Source organism: Cyprinus carpio, chromosome B3 (assembly GCF_018340385.1).
Source record: "Cyprinus carpio isolate SPL01 chromosome B3, ASM1834038v1, whole genome shotgun sequence".
Classification (NCBI taxonomy): Eukaryota; Metazoa; Chordata; class Actinopteri; order Cypriniformes; family Cyprinidae; genus Cyprinus; species Cyprinus carpio.
Genome location: NC_056599.1, coordinates 42,896,609 through 42,918,107, shown reverse-complemented (window position 1 = coordinate 42,918,107; position 21,499 = coordinate 42,896,609). Strand labels below are relative to the sequence as shown.

At 37.0% G+C, this 21,499-nt stretch overlaps 1 protein-coding gene across 1 annotated transcript; it reads left to right on the top strand.

Moving 5' to 3' along the window:
• Window positions 1-620: 620 nt before the first annotated feature.
• LOC109070144 (E3 ubiquitin/ISG15 ligase TRIM25-like) lies at window positions 621-20,098 on the top strand. The gene is made up of 9 exons (XM_042721033.1): window positions 621-687; window positions 5,279-5,407; window positions 7,238-7,368; window positions 10,970-11,096; window positions 16,301-16,446; window positions 17,011-17,072; window positions 18,394-18,976; window positions 19,496-19,591; window positions 19,694-20,098. Exons 4-9 carry the CDS (start codon window positions 10,985-10,987, stop codon window positions 19,982-19,984), a joined length of 1,290 nt encoding a protein of 429 aa, XP_042576967.1. The 5' UTR covers window positions 621-687; window positions 5,279-5,407; window positions 7,238-7,368; window positions 10,970-10,984; the 3' UTR covers window positions 19,985-20,098.
• Window positions 20,099-21,499: the final 1,401 nt, after the last annotated feature.

Here is a 21,499-nt window from a genome sequence, read left to right as displayed (position 1 = left end):
AAAATTCAGAAATAAAATGCAGACTGACTAATTTAGGCATTGTTTCACCCATTCTTATTCTGCGGTCCAGACTCATGTTGCGCGCATCGAGCATTAAATCTGCATTTTTGGCGGATAACTAGCTCCATGCTGTTGCATGGCACCATGAATGGATATTTAGTTTTTGGATCTTTTTTTTGTCACAACATCCACCCAATGACGATGGTCTGTGTTAGTTCGTTTTATAGCTCTAATGTTTTCTTGTCTTATTCAGTTTCTGGCGCTTTTCTTCGCGTTCCAAAATTCACCTGTTTATGTTACGGTGTGAAGATTCTCTTGATGGACAAAACGTTTAAGTTTCATGACTACTGTTGACACACAGAGCTTATTTTTTGCAATAATGCAAAAGCCTATGGGACACATATTAGCTACGTATTAGGCTGTTTCGTCCGAGGGGACCATGTTGGACGCTAACAGTCCGATCCGCTCTTACAGTGGACGAAGTGACGTCACGCGGATGACGCCGCCAGTGCCTCCGGAAGTGTTCGCGTGGTTGTCTTATTGCTCTCGTCGAGCGGCTTCGGGTAGTGTGCGTCTGTGCGAGGGAGTGAGTGAAGATGGCAGAATGCTGCAAGAACAGATGTGGAGACGCAGAGAGAAGAGATCGCGGCGCTCTTGAAAAATGCCGCTGCGCAAAGCAGAGACCTGGTGAGAGACATGGTGAGACACTACATAATATAACAATTATAATGATAACAAGTGTAGGAGCACACGCGGAAAAAAAAATTGCATCTATGGATTCTGCCCTTTAATGATTTGAATGCCTTCACATTTATGCCTTGAGTGGTTTAAACAGTGTAACACATTTGAGTAATTTTACTGGATTACTGTACTTAAGTACTATATTGGTGGATTTGTACTTTATTCAAGTACAGTTTAAACGGACTACTTTTACTTGATTACATTTCTGAAGAAGAAGAAAAAACAGTACTTTTTACTTCTTATATTTTTATTATCTTGAAAAGTACATTGTATTTTTTTTATTCTATCTTATGCACATTAAATATAGTAACTACTTCATTTATCACTTTTATCAGGTAAATAAAAGTTCACCATCAAATCTGAGGAAGAATATTAGGGTAGCAAAGTCGTGTTTTCCCAAAGCAGAGGAAGAATATTATATTCAGTTAATAATATATTGGCTGAATGCACAAGATTGAGTGCAAGTAAAATCAGTGATGACAATTTAAATGCAATTCATATTTTTGTGGGAATGTTTGCGTGTTTTTTTAATTAGTCTCCCAGTCGTAAATACGACTCGAGAGGCTGTTCATGTTCAACTCCCGATTAGAAAACTCGTATTTACATTAATTCGGATAGCACTTGAAGGCAGCAAGTGCACAGGGTTCCGGCAGAGGTGGACAAAACACACAAAACTACTTGACGTGAACTGTACAGAACTGCTGCTTAAATATTACTCCATTACTAGTGATAGTTGTAAAGACAGATTTTTACCTAAGCTGTGCTCTGATGTCATACACAGAACGGTCCATGCAGTGGCCAAACACATAAGACCTTCGTTCATCTTCGGAACACAAATTAAGATATTTTTGATGAATTATGGGAGCTCTCTGACCCTCCCATAGACAGCAAGGTAATTACCACAATCTAGGTCCAGAAACGTAGCAAGGAGATCAGTAAAATAGCCATGTGACTTCAGGGGTTCAACCGTAATTTTACGAAGCTATGAGAATACTTTTTGTATCTTTTTATCAAAAGAGAATCATGACACCACATAAGATATAAAAAGGTGTAACAAACTGACTCCAGTATTTTTTTCCACATCATGCTAAAGTTTTGCAGACTATGAGACATTCACACTTCCCAGAAAGGACTGATTATGGTTCTTTGTATTGCAAACATGATACTTGACTCTGAACTGCTGCTAATCATTATTCTTCTGACCACTGGTGCCCGTCTCACACCTAGATTGCTACACTTCATCTTTTCATCGTTGTTGTGTTTAGGGGATACCCGCGAGCGTTGCGAGTCATGTTTACATTAATCTACACCCCGCCTCCAGCAGCGTGAGGGTGTAGAAATGTTCGAAAACAGTGTACCGTCGCTCAGCCTTTTTGAACTTCTTTTTGCCCCCAAACAAAGAACGAAAACAAACTTTGTTTGAAGTATACCGGGGCCTTCAGACAACGACGATCACTGACTGCTGAGCTTCTGAAGTCTTGTATCGAGCGAGACTGGACAAACAATTAGTATCCTCAATTCCCAAACAATGAAACATTGTAAATAAAGGGGAGGTTGATGTGACTGTCCCAACTATCTTGGAGTGTTTCGCAGCCATCAAAATCAAAATTTGTTTATATTTATAAAATACATTTACGTTGGTCAGTGAAAACTTTGGAAATCTTTTCTTTGTACTTTTGTCAATTAAATAAAAGTTAAAGAGAATTAACAAAGGATTGTTTAGTTGTTAATTTTATTGCATTTTACAAAATGTCCAACTTCTCTGGAATTGGGGTTGTATATTGTTACTGTGAATTATTTTGGGAACTATAATAGTGTAGTGAAAAGTCTTTCATGCCTAGGGACGTGCATTTTAAGCAAAAGTAATAATCGATAATCGCTGGGTATTATTCGATTAGTAGTCGAAAATCACACCCCTCCCGCACATGCACCCACACACTCATAAACACACACCCTTAAAAGAGAGAGAGAGGGAGAGAGACTATTCAGGCTTTCAGTCTGTATGATAACAAACTGTTTAATTCATTAGAGAATAGTCTATCCTAACCCAAGCCAACTGATGGTTGTATGATTGCTGAAACAGTAATATAACATAACTGAATGACGGCACTTATTAACATAACAGTCCGTGGATTATCAACTGCTCACAAGCTGTAGGAGCCTAAGACATTTCTATTTTAAAAATGAGCATGAATTTAATGATGCGATGTATGCAACCTTGCAAGCGCTGCTGATATCTGCAGATGCAAGTCGCCGCTCCAGTGAAGTAGACACTGTTTGCTTGAACTGAGAGACTTTGGTAGACTCTCCTGGGGTTACTTTGAGGTGTTTTGACAGAAGAGTTGTTGTCACTGGGTACACCATGGAGGTGGATACTCCAGATTCTCCACACAATGCAGTGGTCGCACATTTAAGTGAGCGAAGCACGGGTAAGAGTTCCTCCATAACTCCCCAGCTATCATCAGCCAGTTCCGAGGAGGGTAGTTTAGTGAAAGCTCTGTCTGATAAGACCGCAGATATTGCCCATCTCTGCTCGAGTAGGCGCTCGAACACGTCATAAATAGAGTTCCACCTAGTTCGGCAGTACTGTACTAATTTGTGCTTAGGCAAGTTCTGCAGTTGCTGCTTTTGTTTCAGCGCTTGTGTTGCTGTTGTGCTGTGATGGAAATGAGACACAAGATGACTGGCAGATGCAACAACATGGTTTATGTGTTGAAGCTTGAAACCGTCATTTGTAGCGAGTTGGATCTTGTGTGCAAAGCAAGGCTGAGAGTCCCACTATAACAATTCAGTGTTGGCAAGCACCATGTTGCTCGCATTGTCATGCACGCATGCAGTGATTTTTCCGCTTAGACCCCACTGGTCCATAGCAGCGGAAAGATTTTCAGCAGTATGCCGTTCTGGCATGGCTTTGGTCTGCAGAACAGCACTGTGAATTTCCCAATGAACTATAATGACAGGTGATCGTGATGGACGATTCATTTGTAAGTGCTGTCCTTGAATCTGTGGTTAGTACAGTTTTTTCAACACTCGCTAACTGACTGCGCAGCTCCCTTACATTGTCATCAAGAAGTTTCTCCAGTCTGGCAGTGATCGTTTTCCTAGACGGACAGCAAACTCGGGCTCTACAATCTTCATAAGGTTTCTAAAACCCTCTCCTTCGACAAAGCTGATCGGAAGCATATCTTTAGCGATCATTTCAGTGATATGGGCCGTTGTTTGCTCTGCCCATCTAGCATCCGATTCGTTGTCCTCCTGACCATGAAACTGGCCACTGATTGCTGCTGACCTGTGGATGGACCTCCTGGGAGCTTCGCCCTCAAATGATTGTGCACTGCAGTGGTCGACGTATGATAAGCAAGCCTCGTACGGCAGAGTTTGCACTGGACTTCATTTTCATTAATTTTATCAAAAGAGCTCCAGACAGAACTCTTACCAGACACTGTCCCAAGTTTTCGTAACCGTTATGACACGCAAGTGTACAGTCAGTGTGCGCGGGACAGTGTGTTCTTCTTCTGTTGTCTCTGACAGCTTTTAGGTGAGTTATTGGTGGCACCACCCGCTGGCCTGTACTCACACTGCACTTCACACTCCGGAGCGGTGTTCTGTCGATCTCTGATACCCTCTCAGATTTGCTACCTCCCATGAAAAAAGTAGGTAGTACTTATATGGGCCCGCCAGACCGAGGGGGAGCTTTTAATTGAAATGAGGGAACTAATATAGAGCCTTACACGGCCGGCCCGGGGCTAATCAGAAATCTCTGCCCGAGTCCGACCCAGGAAAATATCATTGATTCATATAAGCCCAAAGCTTATTGCGATTAAAACGTTACATATTATTTTCAAGCATTTATACCATAATTAAAAGCTTGTGAATAGTCACATAACGTTATTTACTTCTGAAAAATCAACATAACGGAGTCTAAATTTTTTTATATATGGGTGGTAAATGTTTATGGTTATCAACCAGTGGAATATTACCTTTTATTTCTTCAACAAATAACAAATCATTTTAATGCAGCTAGCTCATATTTACGACTTTATAAATGGGAAACAGGAAGTTTCTCGCTCAGCACAGTGGAGTGCATCATTTGTTAACTTTGTGGTTTATTATTTTGAGTCGTTTGGGACGCGGTGACACAGAAGACCCTCTCACAACATATTGTTTTATAGATCTATTGTGTTTGCCGCTCAGAAATGTTGGTAATCATGCTGCACTTGCACCGTAATCGAAGAATAGCAGTTCCCTGCTCCGGCGCGTTAGCGCTCACACTGCATGTGTACCGCGCCCTGATTAAACTGAACAGTGCTCTGGCCCACCTCTTCCAACCAACCGTGTCCGAGCGCGGCACGGAGCGATCACATTAGTGAACCGAACCAGGCTTTGGGGGTCAGACGTGCTCGGACACGGTTCACGTCCTTAGAAAATAATCGCACAGCTTAATCGATATTCTGTAATTAAATCGACTAATCGAATATTCGAAAATCATGACCCATCCCTATTCATGACAGCCCTAATCTGGAGTTGTTTTCTGCAGGTATTTGGTGGACATTAGCTGGTTCAAGATGTGGAAGAAATATTGTGGGTTTTGACAGCTGGGACATATATGTGAGGGGCAGCCAGAACGTGTTTCCTGGACCAGTGGACAACTCTGGTCTGCTCAGAGGTGAGAAATTCCATGAAAATATCAACAATACCATAAAAAAGTAAGTTTTTACTAAAAGAACAAAACCAAGTTGTGCACTTAGGTGTAGGGCTGTGCGATATATCGAACGATATGATCATGCACATCTAGTCAATAAATATGGAGGTTTGGTTTGGTCCTCAAACTGCATATGGTGTGACCCATTAAATATAAATTTAATAAAAAAATGATTAATAATTAAATATAAATATAAATTTTAAAACAAATTATTAATAATAGTTATAATACTATTGCACTTTATTTATTTGTTTTTTTTAATAAAATAATGAACTAAATAATAATGTGTTATAATATTATTTCAAATAAAAGGTAGGCCTAGTATTAAATACAAATACAATTATTTTATAGTAAACTAAAATAGAAAGTGCTAATATTTACCTCTACTTTCTTTGTTTTTCTCTTTAAGAAGAATCACTTTATGTATTCCCCAATTGTAAGTCGCTTTGAATAAAAGCGTTTTCATTTCCTAACCCTAACCCTAACCCAATTTTCAAACTTAAATAAGCAGGCTTTTATTTTGGCGGGTTGGCGGCAAGTAAGTTTACGCGCTTCCGGATTTAGCTCAGCTGCAGATTAAAGAGCGTCAGTGAATATTTGTCACAGTTTTGCATTGTCCTTTGAAAATGGCATGGGATAGCTTAGATTTATGCTTTCAGTTTAAAAAGTAATCTTATAAAGTACAGTAGGTCAATCTAAAATGGTAATTGTGTAATACCAGCTGTCAACCACGTCGGTACGCAAATGCGCTGTCAGAACTTATTTATATAGCGCATTTTTTATTTTGGTCGTGTGTGCAGACCTGCGGACCACTTATGTGCACCCCTGTTTATAGATCCATGTTATTTATAATAAATGTGCCCTAATAATTTGTTTTATTTTATAATTGTACATATAATTTTGAAATATAATTTTATAGCTACTTATATTTTCAGATTTTTATCTTATTTTGTTCTGAATACCGGTAAAATTTAAAGGATTTGCTGACAACCTACAGGTAACTTGTGTTAGGTAAGTTACTTCAAAAAAGTAATTAATTGCTAATTACTAATTACATCATCAATGTTGTAATTAAAATACTTTACCTTGTAAATACTTACCTTGACTGGATAGACAATAGAAATTAAACTCTTAATAATTTACATGTGAGTCAAACTTGGAATAGTTTAAAGACAACAGCAGCAATCAATTTTAGCTTCAGTAGGAGAAATTATATTTTTATAGAGTTCTGTATTATATTTATATATAACCAGACCATTTCTAAGTGATATCCACCATATTCTTTAAGTAAGCCTATGGTTGAGACTTACTTTTCATTTTATTGTTTTGTTTGTAAGTAAAGGGTTCTTGCTGAAAGCAGTACCAGTCACTTGTTCTAGAGACGGCTCTAGTATTCAATCGAACGTGCACGAGAATCAAAGAAAGCATGTAAATTCTGCACTTTTTTTCTCTGTTAATTTGTGCATTTTGAAAATGTTAAAGATGCAAAAAGTCAACAATTGTTTTTATTGCCAACATTGTTGATAATGTTAACTAATTGTTTCAGCTCTGTCACATATTTCATCATTCTTTTGAAACTAGCGTGTAGTTCTCAGCGCTATTTATGCACATTGTGTGTCTGTTTTTATGCTAATCTTATGCTGCCCAAGAGGAACAGTATTATGTCAGCTTTGCTAAATGATGTCAGCAAATGAGATGGACATGTGTTTGCTCAAATGAAATGAACATGACATAGAAGTTTAAAGCATTTCTCTTATGCTGCACATCAGTGATGTATGTGTGTCCTGTTTGTAGACTGGGACACGCTGGACATTAAGGAACACCTCATTGATGAGCTGGACTATACCCTGGTTCCCACAGAGGGCTGGAAGAAGCTTGTGAGCTGGTACGGCCTGAAAGATGGACAGGAGCCTATTGCTCGAAAGGTAAAGCTGTCTGTGGAAGGGAAGCCGAGCTGTCCATATCCACTGTAGACATCATTACTGACTGTAATTAGTTGTGTTTCCATCCAAAGATGCAAATTTAACTTATGCGCAAAACTGGAAATTAGAAAAAACATTTGCGAATATAAAGCATCTGTTTCCATCCAGTGAGTCAAAGAGAACAAGATCGTCACTTCCTGATAAACTGGCTCTAAATATTTCTAAGAAGACTAGGAGAAGCCACTGAATATAATAATTTTCATATGTAATAAATTACTTGCGCTTCAAAGAGAGCAGACTTAACACAATAAATGCAGTCATTGCTTTTAGAGGTGGATGCCTTCTGTTTGGGTACACAGTTATGTAGTTATACAGAAATACTTTGATGACAGACTTTCAGAATGACCAAAACAACATAAATGCTGTGAACGAGATCGGTCTGCTGGTTAGTCAAGTTATCCTGTATCATAGCACAAAGTCACATGACTTTTTCAATCCACATGGTGGAATTTATTTACTAAATGTGTTTCCATCGTAGTTTATGCACATTTTTTCTTATCGGATAAAAAGTTTATCCTACTCGGTTGTGCACATAAGTTTTGTATGCACATTTTTAAAAATGTATGCACATCTTGGAGTTTCCATCTGGCGTTTTTTTAATGCGATAATCCAAAATACACAAAAATAGGAGAATGGAACCATAGCTATTGTTACATACTACGTCACATTGCTCTTGTCTGATGTAGACAAAGTGTCATTTTCAAAACTGACAGACAGCAAACATCTGGCGATCTTTATTTACATATTAAACTCGAGATGCACCAATATATCAGCTGCCAATATTTATTGGCTGGTTTTCGATAGAGGTGGGTAGAATATCCAAAAACTGTACTCAAGTAAAAGTACAAGTACTTCTGGAAATAATTACTCAAGTAATTAAAAGTAATAATCTTAATAGTTACTTGAGTAAGAGTAAAAAAAAAAAAAAAAAAAAAAAACTAACAATTGAACATGCAATTGTTAAATAATAATATTGACCTCAGCATTATTCTATTATTCTATTCCAGGCAAATTGAAATAAAGATTTCTCCAGATGAAAAATAGTAAGAATATAATAAGAAATACTGTGTAAAAATTCCCTTGCTTTGTTGAAAAATTAGTTATTTGAAAAATAATTGAAATTTCATAGGGGGCTAATAATTTTTTCTTCAACAGATATATACCGTATGCACCATGGTTCCTCAATTAGTTAGTTAGCCACTGACCTTTAAATATACACACACACACACATATATAGATAGGAATTTTGGGTTTTCATGAGCTGTATGCCAAAATCATCAGTATTAAAACAATAAAAGACCTGAAATATTTCAGTTGGTGTGCAATGAATCTAAAATATATGAAAGTTTAATTATTTATCATTACATTATGGAAAATAATGAACTTTTTCACAATATGCTCATTTTTTGAGAAGGACCTGTATGTGTATAGTATATATATATATATATATATATATATATATATATATATATATATATATATATATATATATATATATATATATATGGTCATACGATAAATATTCAGATTTTTTCCCCCCGTAGTTTGTTTTATTCAAACAATTATGAACATTTTTTGCATTTTGATACAGAAGAACTTTGCCAGTTGAATATTAAAAACAAATGAACAAACAAAAAATCTGGATCTCCAGATTCTGAATTATATTTTAGAATTGTTTTTTATTTTCTGTGACGTCGCGGCAGGAGCAACATACAAAATATGACAATGATAATCTCAGTTAATGATTATGTGGTTTATTCAATGTTAAAAGTGTCTAATGTGAGTTTGAATATTATTTTGCGTGATCTTTATAGCCATAGTGAAAGCAACAATAGATATTTTACCTCGGATCTTGAAAATAAATTAGACTCACTCAAAACTGTTTTTGCTGTCACATTGTATCTACACTGGACGCGACAAAGCAAATCATTTGAACTTTGTGTCAGCGTGTCATAAATAGAACGAGTCAGCAGTTTTCTGTCGGGGATATGTCACGCCGTGCTGTGCCGCATCCAGTGTAAGACAGCATCACTGATTATAATAAGTTATATTGTATTTTGCTGCGTTGCGCTGCGCCGCTCACGTCCAGTGTAGACATTATGTAAGTTAATGTAGCTTTCTGATGCTGCGTTTAAATTTTCATGTCACGTTATTAGCGCAGGCCAAACATTCGGCCCACGGGCCGCCTATTGAGGAACCCTGGTATACACCGTTGAAGACAAAATTATTAGCCCCCTATGAAATTTCAATTCTTTTTCAAATAACTAATTCCTAATTTTTCATGTCACAGCAAGGGAATTTTAACAGCATTTCTTATTATATTTTTATATATTTTATTTATATATATATATATATATATATATATATATATATATATATATATCACAAAACTGATGACGTTTCAATGATCATCTGCATCATAAATCATCAAAAGATATATATAATATATATATATATATATATATATAGATATATATATATATATATATATATATATCTATATATATTAAATGTATGTAAATTTTTTAACTGTACATTCTATTATAGCAAATTTGTATCAAAATATTGAGTTATTTCTTTTGCTATTTGAGCAAATGGGAATGCAAATGGGAAAAGAATGCATATATTTGTAGTACTGTCATTCACTGCTCTTGACGTTTACCCAACTATAATGACTTCTGCTGCTGAGAAACCTGGAAATGAGAAAAAGGTCTATCACGTAATATCAACAAAGCATTGTGCTTTTGTGAAACAAAACAAAAAAAAACAGTGTGCACTTTCTGCCATTTCACTCTCCATAAACTACTTTCTGAGACATGTAACAAAAATGAACCAAAACTCAGCGAATACTTGATACACAGACATGAAAAATATCTATAAAAAGCTTGAAATGTCTACTTTTAAATAAAGTTAGTCATGTCGAAATAAAAAGAATACAAATATTCTCTGAAAGTAATCCATATGAAACCAATGAGAGGTACAGTTTTCCCCGTCTAAACTCATTGTCTCTAATGTGATCACGTCCATGAGCCGATCGTGCTTTTGATATGACAGTCATCCAAGTGAGAAGCATGGACATGTAAACGCCCACATCACCTCCATAAACAAAGATTCAAGTTCATCTGGGCTATTTTTTGTTTGTGGAAGAAGATGCGCTGAGAGGAATAACCCAGAATTTACCTCAGAAGGAGAACACAATGTGACGTGTGGCTTGATCCAGTGGAACAGTTTTTTTTTTTTTTTTTAGGACTAGGATAGGGGACAGTGTGTGCTGTGATTGAGATTTCCAATAATTTATGGCTCATAAAAAGCCTCAGATTCATTGTCATCAGTGGGTCAGTTGCATTTGTTCCAAGATGAGAATGTCAGAAATGAGAAGCAGAGCCATCGAAAGTGATCTGATGATACATGACTTGTTTTGTTTGACTTCAACCCACATTTCATTTCACAGTTTCAGTTTTTTTCATTGATAGTCCAGTTGTGATTAACTGCAGAGTGTCAAATGTGGGGTTTTTCACTGTTGTTCTTGTTTGTTTGTCCTCAGGTGGTAGAAGCGGGCATGTTTGTGAAACACTGTAAGGTGGAAGTATATCTCACTGAACTCATGCTATGTGAATACAACAACATGGACAACATTGTCCCTAGGAGGTTCAGCAAAGCAGACACCATAGGTACGTTCAGAGCCCCCCCCCTTTAGCTAAGGGTTATTGATAGTTGGTAGTTGAGCAGAAATGTCCTGTCTTCCAGAGTACTTGTACTTGACCTAAACTACTGAAAAGACATTTTAATTCATGTTATTATAAGTTTATATAAATTGTACAAAATGGCTCATTTGGATATTGTGAGATGTCACAAGGCAAATGTATTTAAACATATGTATATGACTACCTCTAGAGCTAGGCATCGAGTAGTTATACTTCATCACTCAACTGGCCTTGCCCACTGGCATTCAGTCTCAGCTGTGATTTGCCTACACTTGATGTAAGCGTAGTTGCCTCAAAAGCAAGTAGAAGCCATTATAGTCAATGACGGTGTCCTGACTAGATACAGTTTACAGATGCCCATTCAGTTTCTGATTATACTCCATGTGTGACAAGACAACAGCATAAACAAAAGCTTAAAAGGATGTCATGACATTTATACATGAAAAATAAAAGGTTGCCATATAATTCTATTGGAAGGATGGGAATGAGAGACTAATTGCTTAAGTACTTGGAAGTTACAGCCGTGATCAATTGTGAAAACGCTAATCCTGTGCAGTGCAGTGGAAGTGGCAAAATAAAGTGGCAAACTGTGAAATAACTCTTCTAGAAGTACAATAGCCATGTTTCCAACATCTGGCCAAAATTGTGCTAGTGTGTACCACGGCCAGTCATGTTTCCACTGTCACCTCTGGGGCTTGATTGGGCCTAATCAGGGCTTCCTCTGGGTTAATGGAAAGGGATTTTTTGGCCAATGAATATCTTGATCAAAAGTATGCAAACGGGGCTTAAAATGTGCTTTTTATTTGTTATTTAATAATGTTTCGTGAGGAGTCCTGATTTTAGTTCTCTGATTTATATGCTACTTTTAAAGGGGCGTCTCCTTGAAGACTTCAGTGTAAATGCTCACTGCAGTGAGGTCTGTATGAAAGGTTGCAGCAATAAGCATTGTACGATGACATATTGTTAAGGGCATGAAGCGATCTCATAATTCAGCACTCTCACGAATGCTTTCATCATAGCTAATTGAAAACACGTTGTAAATAAGAGATTAATTGTGCACTGTAGACAGCGTTACCGATTATAAACTTGCACTGTGATTGATCGCTCCAGCAATTATTTAAAATTAAATTAAAGGCAGGGTTCTTTAATTGCTTTATATAGGGAATTTAATTGAAAGTTAAATAACAGATTAAGAGGAACAATGTGAAGTTGACCATTGATTTACTGACACATATACACCAATGATTTTGAGACAAAGAACACCTGATTGTACATGAATGGCACTGGAATGAACAGGGATACTTACATGTTGTGGTATTACTGTCAGGTCCATATCATAAAGTAAAAGTCTGAATTACCATAGAATCCAGTGACTAACATTCACATGTACAGAACAAACAAATGATGCTCTGTTGAGACATACGCATAGCTGAAAATAAATAGCCCTTTTCCTAACATTTTTCTAGTGTTATTTATAGTCTATTGATCCTGCAAAACTACGGACAATACGATTTTTTAAAAGTCAAATGTTTCTCTTTCTTTTTGAAGTTATTGCTTGAGTAGACATATTTCATTATGTCTTTTCAGATGTCTAATTTCCTTAAAGGGATAGTTCACCCAAAAATTACAATTAGCCCAAGATTTACTCACCCTCAAGCAAGGGCATAGTTTTGGTTTGAACATTGAGGGGGTTGAAGTGCGAATTCATGAGGTTTATTTATTTGTTTCTTTGCCTATATATTTATTTTTGTGAAATGGTCTTTTTGTGCTATAATCTATGCAAAGTTGGTGCAATAAAGAAACATCATAGTTAACAATTTTATATATATGTATATATATATATATATATATATATATATATATATATATATATATATATATATATATATATATATATATATGTATCCTATGTAATATATTTTATATTATTTAGGCACTTATAGGCTATAGTTTGACAGAAAGGTCTAATTCAACATGCCATGGGAAGTCAATCTAACTTAACATTTTCTTATATTGATATTATTTATTTCTTACTCCCTAACAGTTCATCAGGCTCTTAATGATTTAATCTATGCTCTCTTTTGGAATATCTGAAGCATGTGCCATAGTTCTTAACTGTCGCATTTGTTATAATAAGACTAGCCTATTAATCATTACCAGGCCAATAATGACTTTTTTAAAAATGAATCAATATAGCAGTTGTTATGAAGAAACGACCGCCTGCACATTTAGAACCAATAGCTACAACATGCAACAGTTGTAATAAAAATCTATAGTTGTAATAAAAATATATTCCCTTAACAGATGATCTAATATAAAGTCTATAACAAATTAGTGCTGTTTAAGACTGTTTTCTCCACTTTTCATCAGTCTTTTTAGTTTATTTGCCTTTTTTTAGATGCTGTTCAACTTTCTCCATAGCATTTTAAAGTGGATGTTTCTCTAAATAATTCAAATAAACAACATATTTGATCGTCTAAAACTTGACTCTTCTGTGTATTACACAGCGCCTGAAAATAGTCCACAGCTAGGTAACATGACCGGCACTAAGTTGTGTTGCAGCCGGCAAATTGCTGCTGGATAATAATAATATATTGATTATTACACAGGAATGAAAGTATAGTTCCTAGACATATCGGCCTAGAAAATCACAACTTTTCATGTTCTGTTGGTTCTAAGTACACGATGTAACTACAGAAGAGTCAAGTTTTAAATAGAAAAAATATAGAAACTCTTTGGTCATTTTTGAGCGAGATGCTAACGGTCCAATCAGATTCAATGATCTATGCTAAGCTAAGCTAAAAGTGCTACCTCGAGACCCGGAGATCGGCTGAATGGATTTGAAAATGGTAAAACTCAACTGTTTAACTCTAGGGGAGTTGGAAAATGAGCCTATTTTCATGTCACTCGGCGGCCATCTTTGAAACGCCTCTAAGCATGCAAGAGCAGCTCCTGTCTTTATAATTGGGGAACATCAAATTCTCCAAAACTGTTCACCAAGCTTATGATTAAATTTCATATTTGAAATCACCAATGAAATCTGACAACAATTGTGTCATAAATGTTGTTTATTTTGATCAAATACCATTATAAACATACTTGTTTCTCATGCTTGATCAGCCAGTGCGCATACGCAGTCCCATGCACAGTCTCAGAACGCTGTCTGTTTCTATAGCAACTGGGACTTCTAACGGCAGCTGCAGTGATGCGCTGACTTTAGCGATTGGCTCTTTTACTCAGAAGGCGGGGCTTCCTGCGATTGAGCGGCCATATTGAGTGTTGCATTTTTCCCCATTCAAAACTATACGAGTGACACGTCTTGGGTATTCTGTAGTCTTTGCTATAACATGCACGTTAACTTTCCTCATGAAATGTGTGCGGGTCCGACAATAGCCTCCACGATGTCATCACTAGTGGCCAGTGCACTCTTATGGTGCATTCACACCAGACGTGAATGAAGCGTTAAGCGCGAGTGATTTACATGTTAAGTCAATGCAAAGACGCGAATAGACATCCTGCAGCGCGATTCGCGTGAATGAGGTAGCGTGAAAGACGCGGTGCGAATTGAGCATTTCGGGCGAGTTGAAAAATCTGAACTTTGGTGAAAATTTGCGCCGCGTTAACCAATCAGGAGCTTGCTCTAGTAGTGACGTGATTACGACGTAGCGGCAGAAATCCGAAACAACAATGGAGGACAAAATCACCGTCGCTGTATGTGGATACCCGGAGCTGTACAATACATCTTCGTACTTTTAAAGAAACAGTGGCTCCATTTATCATTTGAAAACTACACCAATCTAAACTTGAACAAAAAACACCACTGCCTCCTTTAGTTTTCATTTAAACATATTAAATTCCCTGTAGTTCAGGGAAATGTGTAGGCATACAGCCTGCATTACAATGAAACGAAATATTATATCAAACAGTATTGCCATCTTTATATTTTTATTTTCATTTTAACATATTAATAGATTAATTAATAAGATTACCTGTTAGATTTACCTAAAATGAATTATATGTTATGTTTAACCACTAAAGAGACATCAGAGACAGCGGCACATATCAGAAGGACTAGCCGAGTTGAGACTGCTCTCGTCGGTAACATGAGAACTGAGCTCCTGCTGATAAATAAACTGCATATTTGAGTTTAAAACAACTACATTCTCGCCTGAAATACTTTTAAAACTACATTTCATGACACGATAACAGTACTATTTTGAAAATGATCCTAATAAATGGTGGTTGAAATGTTTGTAATGCTGCGTGAACTCAACTGGCAGAAGCCCCTCCCATGACGCGAATTCGCGTCTGTTGTGAAGTGAGTTTCACACGCACTTGGATGATGCGACGGCAACCACAGTACAACGGCACCAGTGCGCTCACCACACACCAGCTACAGGTGGAGAGGAGAGAGAGACAGAGCCAATCAAGTGGTTGGGGATTATTAGGAGGCCATGATTGACAAAGGCCAAGGGGGCAATTTGGCCAGGACACCGGGGTTACACCCCTACTCTTTACGAGAAGTGCCATGGGATTTTTAATGACCACAGAGTGTCAGGACCTCGGTTTAACGTCTCATCCAAAAGACGGATCCTTTCAGAGCAAAGAGCTCTGAAAGATTTTTTTGGAACTTTTAACAGCTCTTTTGCTTTTGACCATCTTCAAATGCTAAATCTACAAATAAAGTGTTATGGTTACAACAGTGATCAATTTTGTTATAGATATTTTCATAAAAATATAAATATAAAAAGCACTTTAATAATGTGTATTTAGTTCTAATAAGCAAGTTTTTGTTCGAAACTAACCAAAATTAAAAAATGTTTATAGACTTAGTGTTTTGTTCCAAACAAAAAAAATATCAGAATCGGCATCGGCTATCTGCCAAAATGAGTTGAAAAATATCGGCATATCTGCAAAATAAAAATGAATAATTCATATTAAGAATAGTAACTGTCTTACTTCACAGCAGTAAAATTACAATACGGTCTTATTTTCTTCACTTACAAGAGTTAACCCCTCAGGCTTTTATTTTGCCAGAAAACTGCAGGACACAGGTTTACAAATTTTCCACTGAAATCATCTGTCCAAAAAAAAAAAAAAATGATGAATTTTTTTTTATTTACAACCTGTATTGTTTGGAAATGGTCTAACCCACACATCTATCCTGGCAGCCCTTATTGAACGAGAAATGAGGAAATTGTTCAGTGTACCAGACGAGAAGGAAGCAAGATTGTGGGGCAAATACATGAGCAATTCCTGGGAGCCACTGAATAACTTGAACAGCACCATTCAAGACGCTGGACTCTATCAGGGACAGGTAAGACAGTTTATGCTTACTGCAACCAGGAACCATATGCTAATCTGATAAACCTGAGAATTATCAGAAATGGATCAGCTCCAAAATGAGCTTTTCCATTAAGTGCCAATATTTGCCAATAATTATACAGCTAAAAAAACAGGGATTCATATTAAATGGAAGTTTTTGACAAATCATTGTTTTTGATGTATATGGGCTCAACAGCTATGTGTGTGATGGGTCACAAAAACAACGTTAGTAAAGGAGGAAAAGACGGAATACCTGTAATTAGGAGAATCTGTCATATGATTTTTCCTGCAAGTTGTTTGAAGACACATTGATTTTGAAATCACAATGGAGTTCATTAGTGAAATTTGCCTGTATTACTATTGCATTGCAGCAGCATGTTTTCTTTCAGTGGGAGCCATGTGGCAAAATTAGGCTTAGCGTTGAAACTTTCAGCAGCACTTCTTTGACACTTTACAGTCCTGCTCATGCATGCGTTGTGAACACTGTAACCTGTCAACATTTGACTTCTCCACTAAGGTTAGATTTTTTTCTACATCTGTTTTTCTCTGTTTGTAGGTGTTAGTTATTGAACAGAAGAATGAAGACGGCATGTGGCCTCGTGAGTCTTCAAAAACAAAGTTAGTAAAAACAATTAGGTATTTGTTTTTTTTTACTGTGTTTCTTATTACTTTTTAGATAACTGGTATCAATCTCAGACAGGTTTATTAAATAGTTTGCCTGGTATTATATAGGTAAATTGAGAGCCTACTTAAAGATGTTGTTCCACATTATTAAACTAGACAGACGAGTATTTCTGAAAAAGAAAAGCATAAAAAAATGGCTTAAAAATAAGTAACATTGAAGCTCCTTGACATATGAGACGTCACTGTGCTATAAAAATATCCTGCAAGTTTCAGAACTCAAAACTTTCTCGTTAGTCTAAAACAGCTTATATTGAAGGCAGTCTGCCAAAACAACAGCTTGTGGAATGTGCCACTCTATGATGTAATAGTGAGGATAAGCACCACCTCCACAGTAGAAGATCAACCCCTGCTTTGACATCGCTGCTTGTTTAGCCCCGCCCAACCGCAGACACAGGTCTATGCAGAAACCATAAAGCCACGATAATGATGGCTCCAAAGACAACAAGATGCTGTGCAGTGCCAGTGGTGTAAGGGGTTATTTGCATAGTTTAAAGTTTACAATTAGAACAATGTCTTTAATGATTTTCATATGCATAATTCCATATGCATGGGTAGCTTTCACTCATGCATTCATGTATTAATTAATTAGGTTGGTGTGCACATGTTGTTACAAACAGCACTCAATAAGTTTGTACAGTTCTATGAGTATATATATGGAGTCGATTTGTGTCCATGAAGATATATTTTTTTCTTTGTGGCTGTTCGCAAGTTGCATCAAAAGGGGACATTGAAGGTTGCTATCTTTTTTGCCCACTGTTCACTACAGGTGGATTAAAAAAACAAAAAAAAAAACAAATAGCTTTTTTTTACAGCAGTAGGTACAAGATACAGAGAACAACTCAAAAACTCTGTCAGTATGGAAAGGAGGGACTGTAAATCTGGACACAATTTTCAGTCCTGCAGAACATCTGTAGTAATTAAAAAATGCCGTATTACAAGAGCTTTTAAGTATAGTCTGATAGTGTCTCTTCAGGAGTCTTGGATTAAACCACTCAACTCATATGGATTTATATGGATTTTACAGTTACAGTTATGATACAGTTATGTTTTTAGGAACTTTTTGAATTGCCAAGGTTACATGGACTTTCAAAGGCGCTTCAAATCTCTATTTGTGTTTCAAAGATTAATGTAAGTCTTAAGAGTTTGAAATTACATAAGGGTAGGAGTGAGTAAACGACTATTTAAATTTTGAGTGAACTATCTCTTTAAGTGTATTTGAACTGATATGTGTGTATATCTCTCTCTTTTGATACAGTAAAAAGACAGAATCCAGAATTTCAGTGGACAGGAATGAGTTTGTGTGTGCAGTGTGTCTGGATCTCCTGAAGGATCCAGTGACAATCCTCTGTGGACACAGCTACTGTAAGAGCTGTATTACAGGTCACTGGGATCATGAGGATCAGCAGAGAGTCTACAGCTGCCCTCAGTGCAGACAGACCTTCAGTCCAAGACCTGCTTTAGCTAGAAACACCATGCTGGCTGAAGTGGTGGAGAAACTGAAGAAGACTGAACTTCCTGCTGACTGTTACGCTGGAGCTGGAGATGTGCAGTGTGATGTCTGTACTGGAAGAAAATACAAAGCCGTCAAGTCCTGTCTGCTGTGTCTGAACTCTTACTGTCAGAATCACCTTGAACAACATGAGGGTTTCTTTAAAGGAAAGAAACACACTTTGACTGAAGCCACTGGACGACTGCAGGAGATGATCTGCAGTGAACATGAGAAACATCTGGAAATGTACTGTATCACTGACCAACATTGCATTTGTGTGCTGTGTATGAAATATGAACATAAAAACCACCACACTGTATCAGCTGCAGCACAGAGAACAGAAATACAGGTATGAGCTTAAAATGAGACTCTGATGAAATAATACTGACACTTGTTCATTTGTGCTTCGCATAGTGCATTGAAGTTTACAGAAAATATGGTGAAAAAGCATTGTAAATGTATTTATCGAGACGATCATTGGTAAAATATGTTTTGTTAAAGCAAAATTTAATGAAGTATTCATGCATTGTTTAAAAACATCAAGGCATGAAGCAAGTTAAACATGCAATGACAGATAAACATATTCTATTCAGTTAATCTGTCTGAATCCAGATGATTATAACATCAGTTTATTTTTTGTATCGAGCTGCAGCTCCATTACACAGCAGAAACACTGAGTGTTAAAGCTCTATGTCGTGATAATTTCACTTTTCTGATACTTAAAGAGGCCTTATGCTTCATGTTAATTGGTGTATGATGGTGGTAACTGATCAGTCCCTCTATATTCCTAAACCACCCTACTCCACTTTTATTGGATTCATATGAAAAATGATTATGCAACATTTACTGTTATTCATTTGTACTTCAGAAACATGTTAAGGAGACGCAGAAGATGTTCCAGCAGAGAATCCAGCAGAGAGAGAAAGATCTCCAGCAGCTGAGAGAGACTGTAGAGTCTTATAAGGTGAGTCTGGAGAGGAAGAGAAGTTTGACTCGCTCTCAGTCTGGACTCTCATCTTTCAGTCCCTCTGAAGCTCACTGTGTGATTGTGATGTGTGTCTAACAGCGCTCTGCACAGACAGCAGTGAAGGACAGTGAGAAGATCTTTACTGAGCTCATCCGCTCCATTGAGAGAAGCCGCTCTGAGCTGATACGGCTGATCAGAGATCAGGAAAAGACTGCAGTGAGTCGAGCTGAAGGACGACTGGAGCAACTGGAGCAGGAGATCAGTGATCTGAGGAGGAGAGACACTGAGCTGGAGCAGCTTTCACACACACAGGATCACATCCAGTTCCTGCAGGTAACACAGATCTACAAGAACAGGATCATAGTGGACTTGAGCCAGATTCTGGTCTGACTTTTGTTTGATTTTTTTAGAATCTGCTTCCTCTTTCTGTCATCTTTTTAATGGCTTTTAGTTTATATTTTATTAAAAAAAAATTTAAAGGGGTCATATGATGCGATTTCAAGTTTTCCTTTCTCTTTGGAATGTTACAAGCTGTTTGTGTGCATAGATAAGATACTTAAAGTTGCAAAGACTGAAGTCTCAAACCCAAAGAGATATTCTTTATAAAAGTTAAGACTCGACCACGCCCTCCTAAAACGCCTTGTTTAAACATGCCCCCATGTCTACATCACTATGTGGGAAGATTTGCATAACACCGCCCAAATGTTCACGCAAAGAAAGAAGGCAGACCTTTGATTCTTGCTGTAGTATTGCTGCCGCCGGCGCCATGTCGTGGAGACGCTCTTTCGTTGTGAAAGCGAAACTACTTTGTTTGGCCTTCTAAAAGAGGACTCAACTAGAAATCAGTGGTTAAGTTGTATTTACAACACTGTTCCATAACAGTTCAACCCAAATATTCAGATGTGTGCAGCGCATTTTACTTAATCTGGGAGAGTAGCCTACAATGCTGTCGTTTCTATAAAGTGGGGCAATTCCAACTTTGCAAGGACAGTCTGGCGCTTCTGACTCACAGCCTGTAAGTACGTTTTCATATTAAAAGAATTTGCCACTGAAAATTCAAACACATGTTTTGAGCAGTGTAGAGTAGGCTTGTTGTTTGTGGTTTCTCTGATCACAACATGGTTTTGTTTACATGGCGCGATATGTAATGTAACGCAATGCGTAAAAAGACCGTATAAGTCATTATAATCAGTAATTATGTCCCCACTGGATGCAACAAATGCCTCGTTTGTAATTGGTTTTATTGTTTTTGTCTCATCGCACCAGGACACGGCATCACAGTATGTTAAGAGGCGTAACATTTCTGTCACAAGCTTGATGTATTCGGCCAATCACAATGCACTGGATAATTGGCCAATCACAGCACACCTCGCTTATCAGACCGATGAGCTTTGTAAAAATCAATGAGTTTCAGAAAGGCTGGTCATAGAGGAGCAACAATAATGTACATTATGTGGAAAATAATGTGTTTTTTAACCTTAAACCGCATAAACACATTGCATTACACCAAGTACACAAAATGATATTCTTTTTAGCAGCATCATATGATCCCCTTAATAATGTTCACCAAAATCAAGTTAAATCTTAAAATCTGTTCAAATTGATTTTTAATTTCATAACCATTTGTGTGTAAAACATTGAGGAATCTGAGTGTGAAGTCCCAAAACAGGAAGTGATGTTGTATATTAGTAATGCTTCAGCTTGTTCAAACCAAACAAAACCTTACCTTGAAACTGTCACTAACCTCTCAAAAATCATAAATGGCTTTGAACAGCTTTTCGTTAGCAAATCTACTCAAACCTACCACTGATCTGTTGACTTGTGAAATTAACATTTAGGTTAAGTCATCCATAATTTACTACAAAGTTCTCATATAGCATATCAGAAAATTGTGGCTTTCATGTG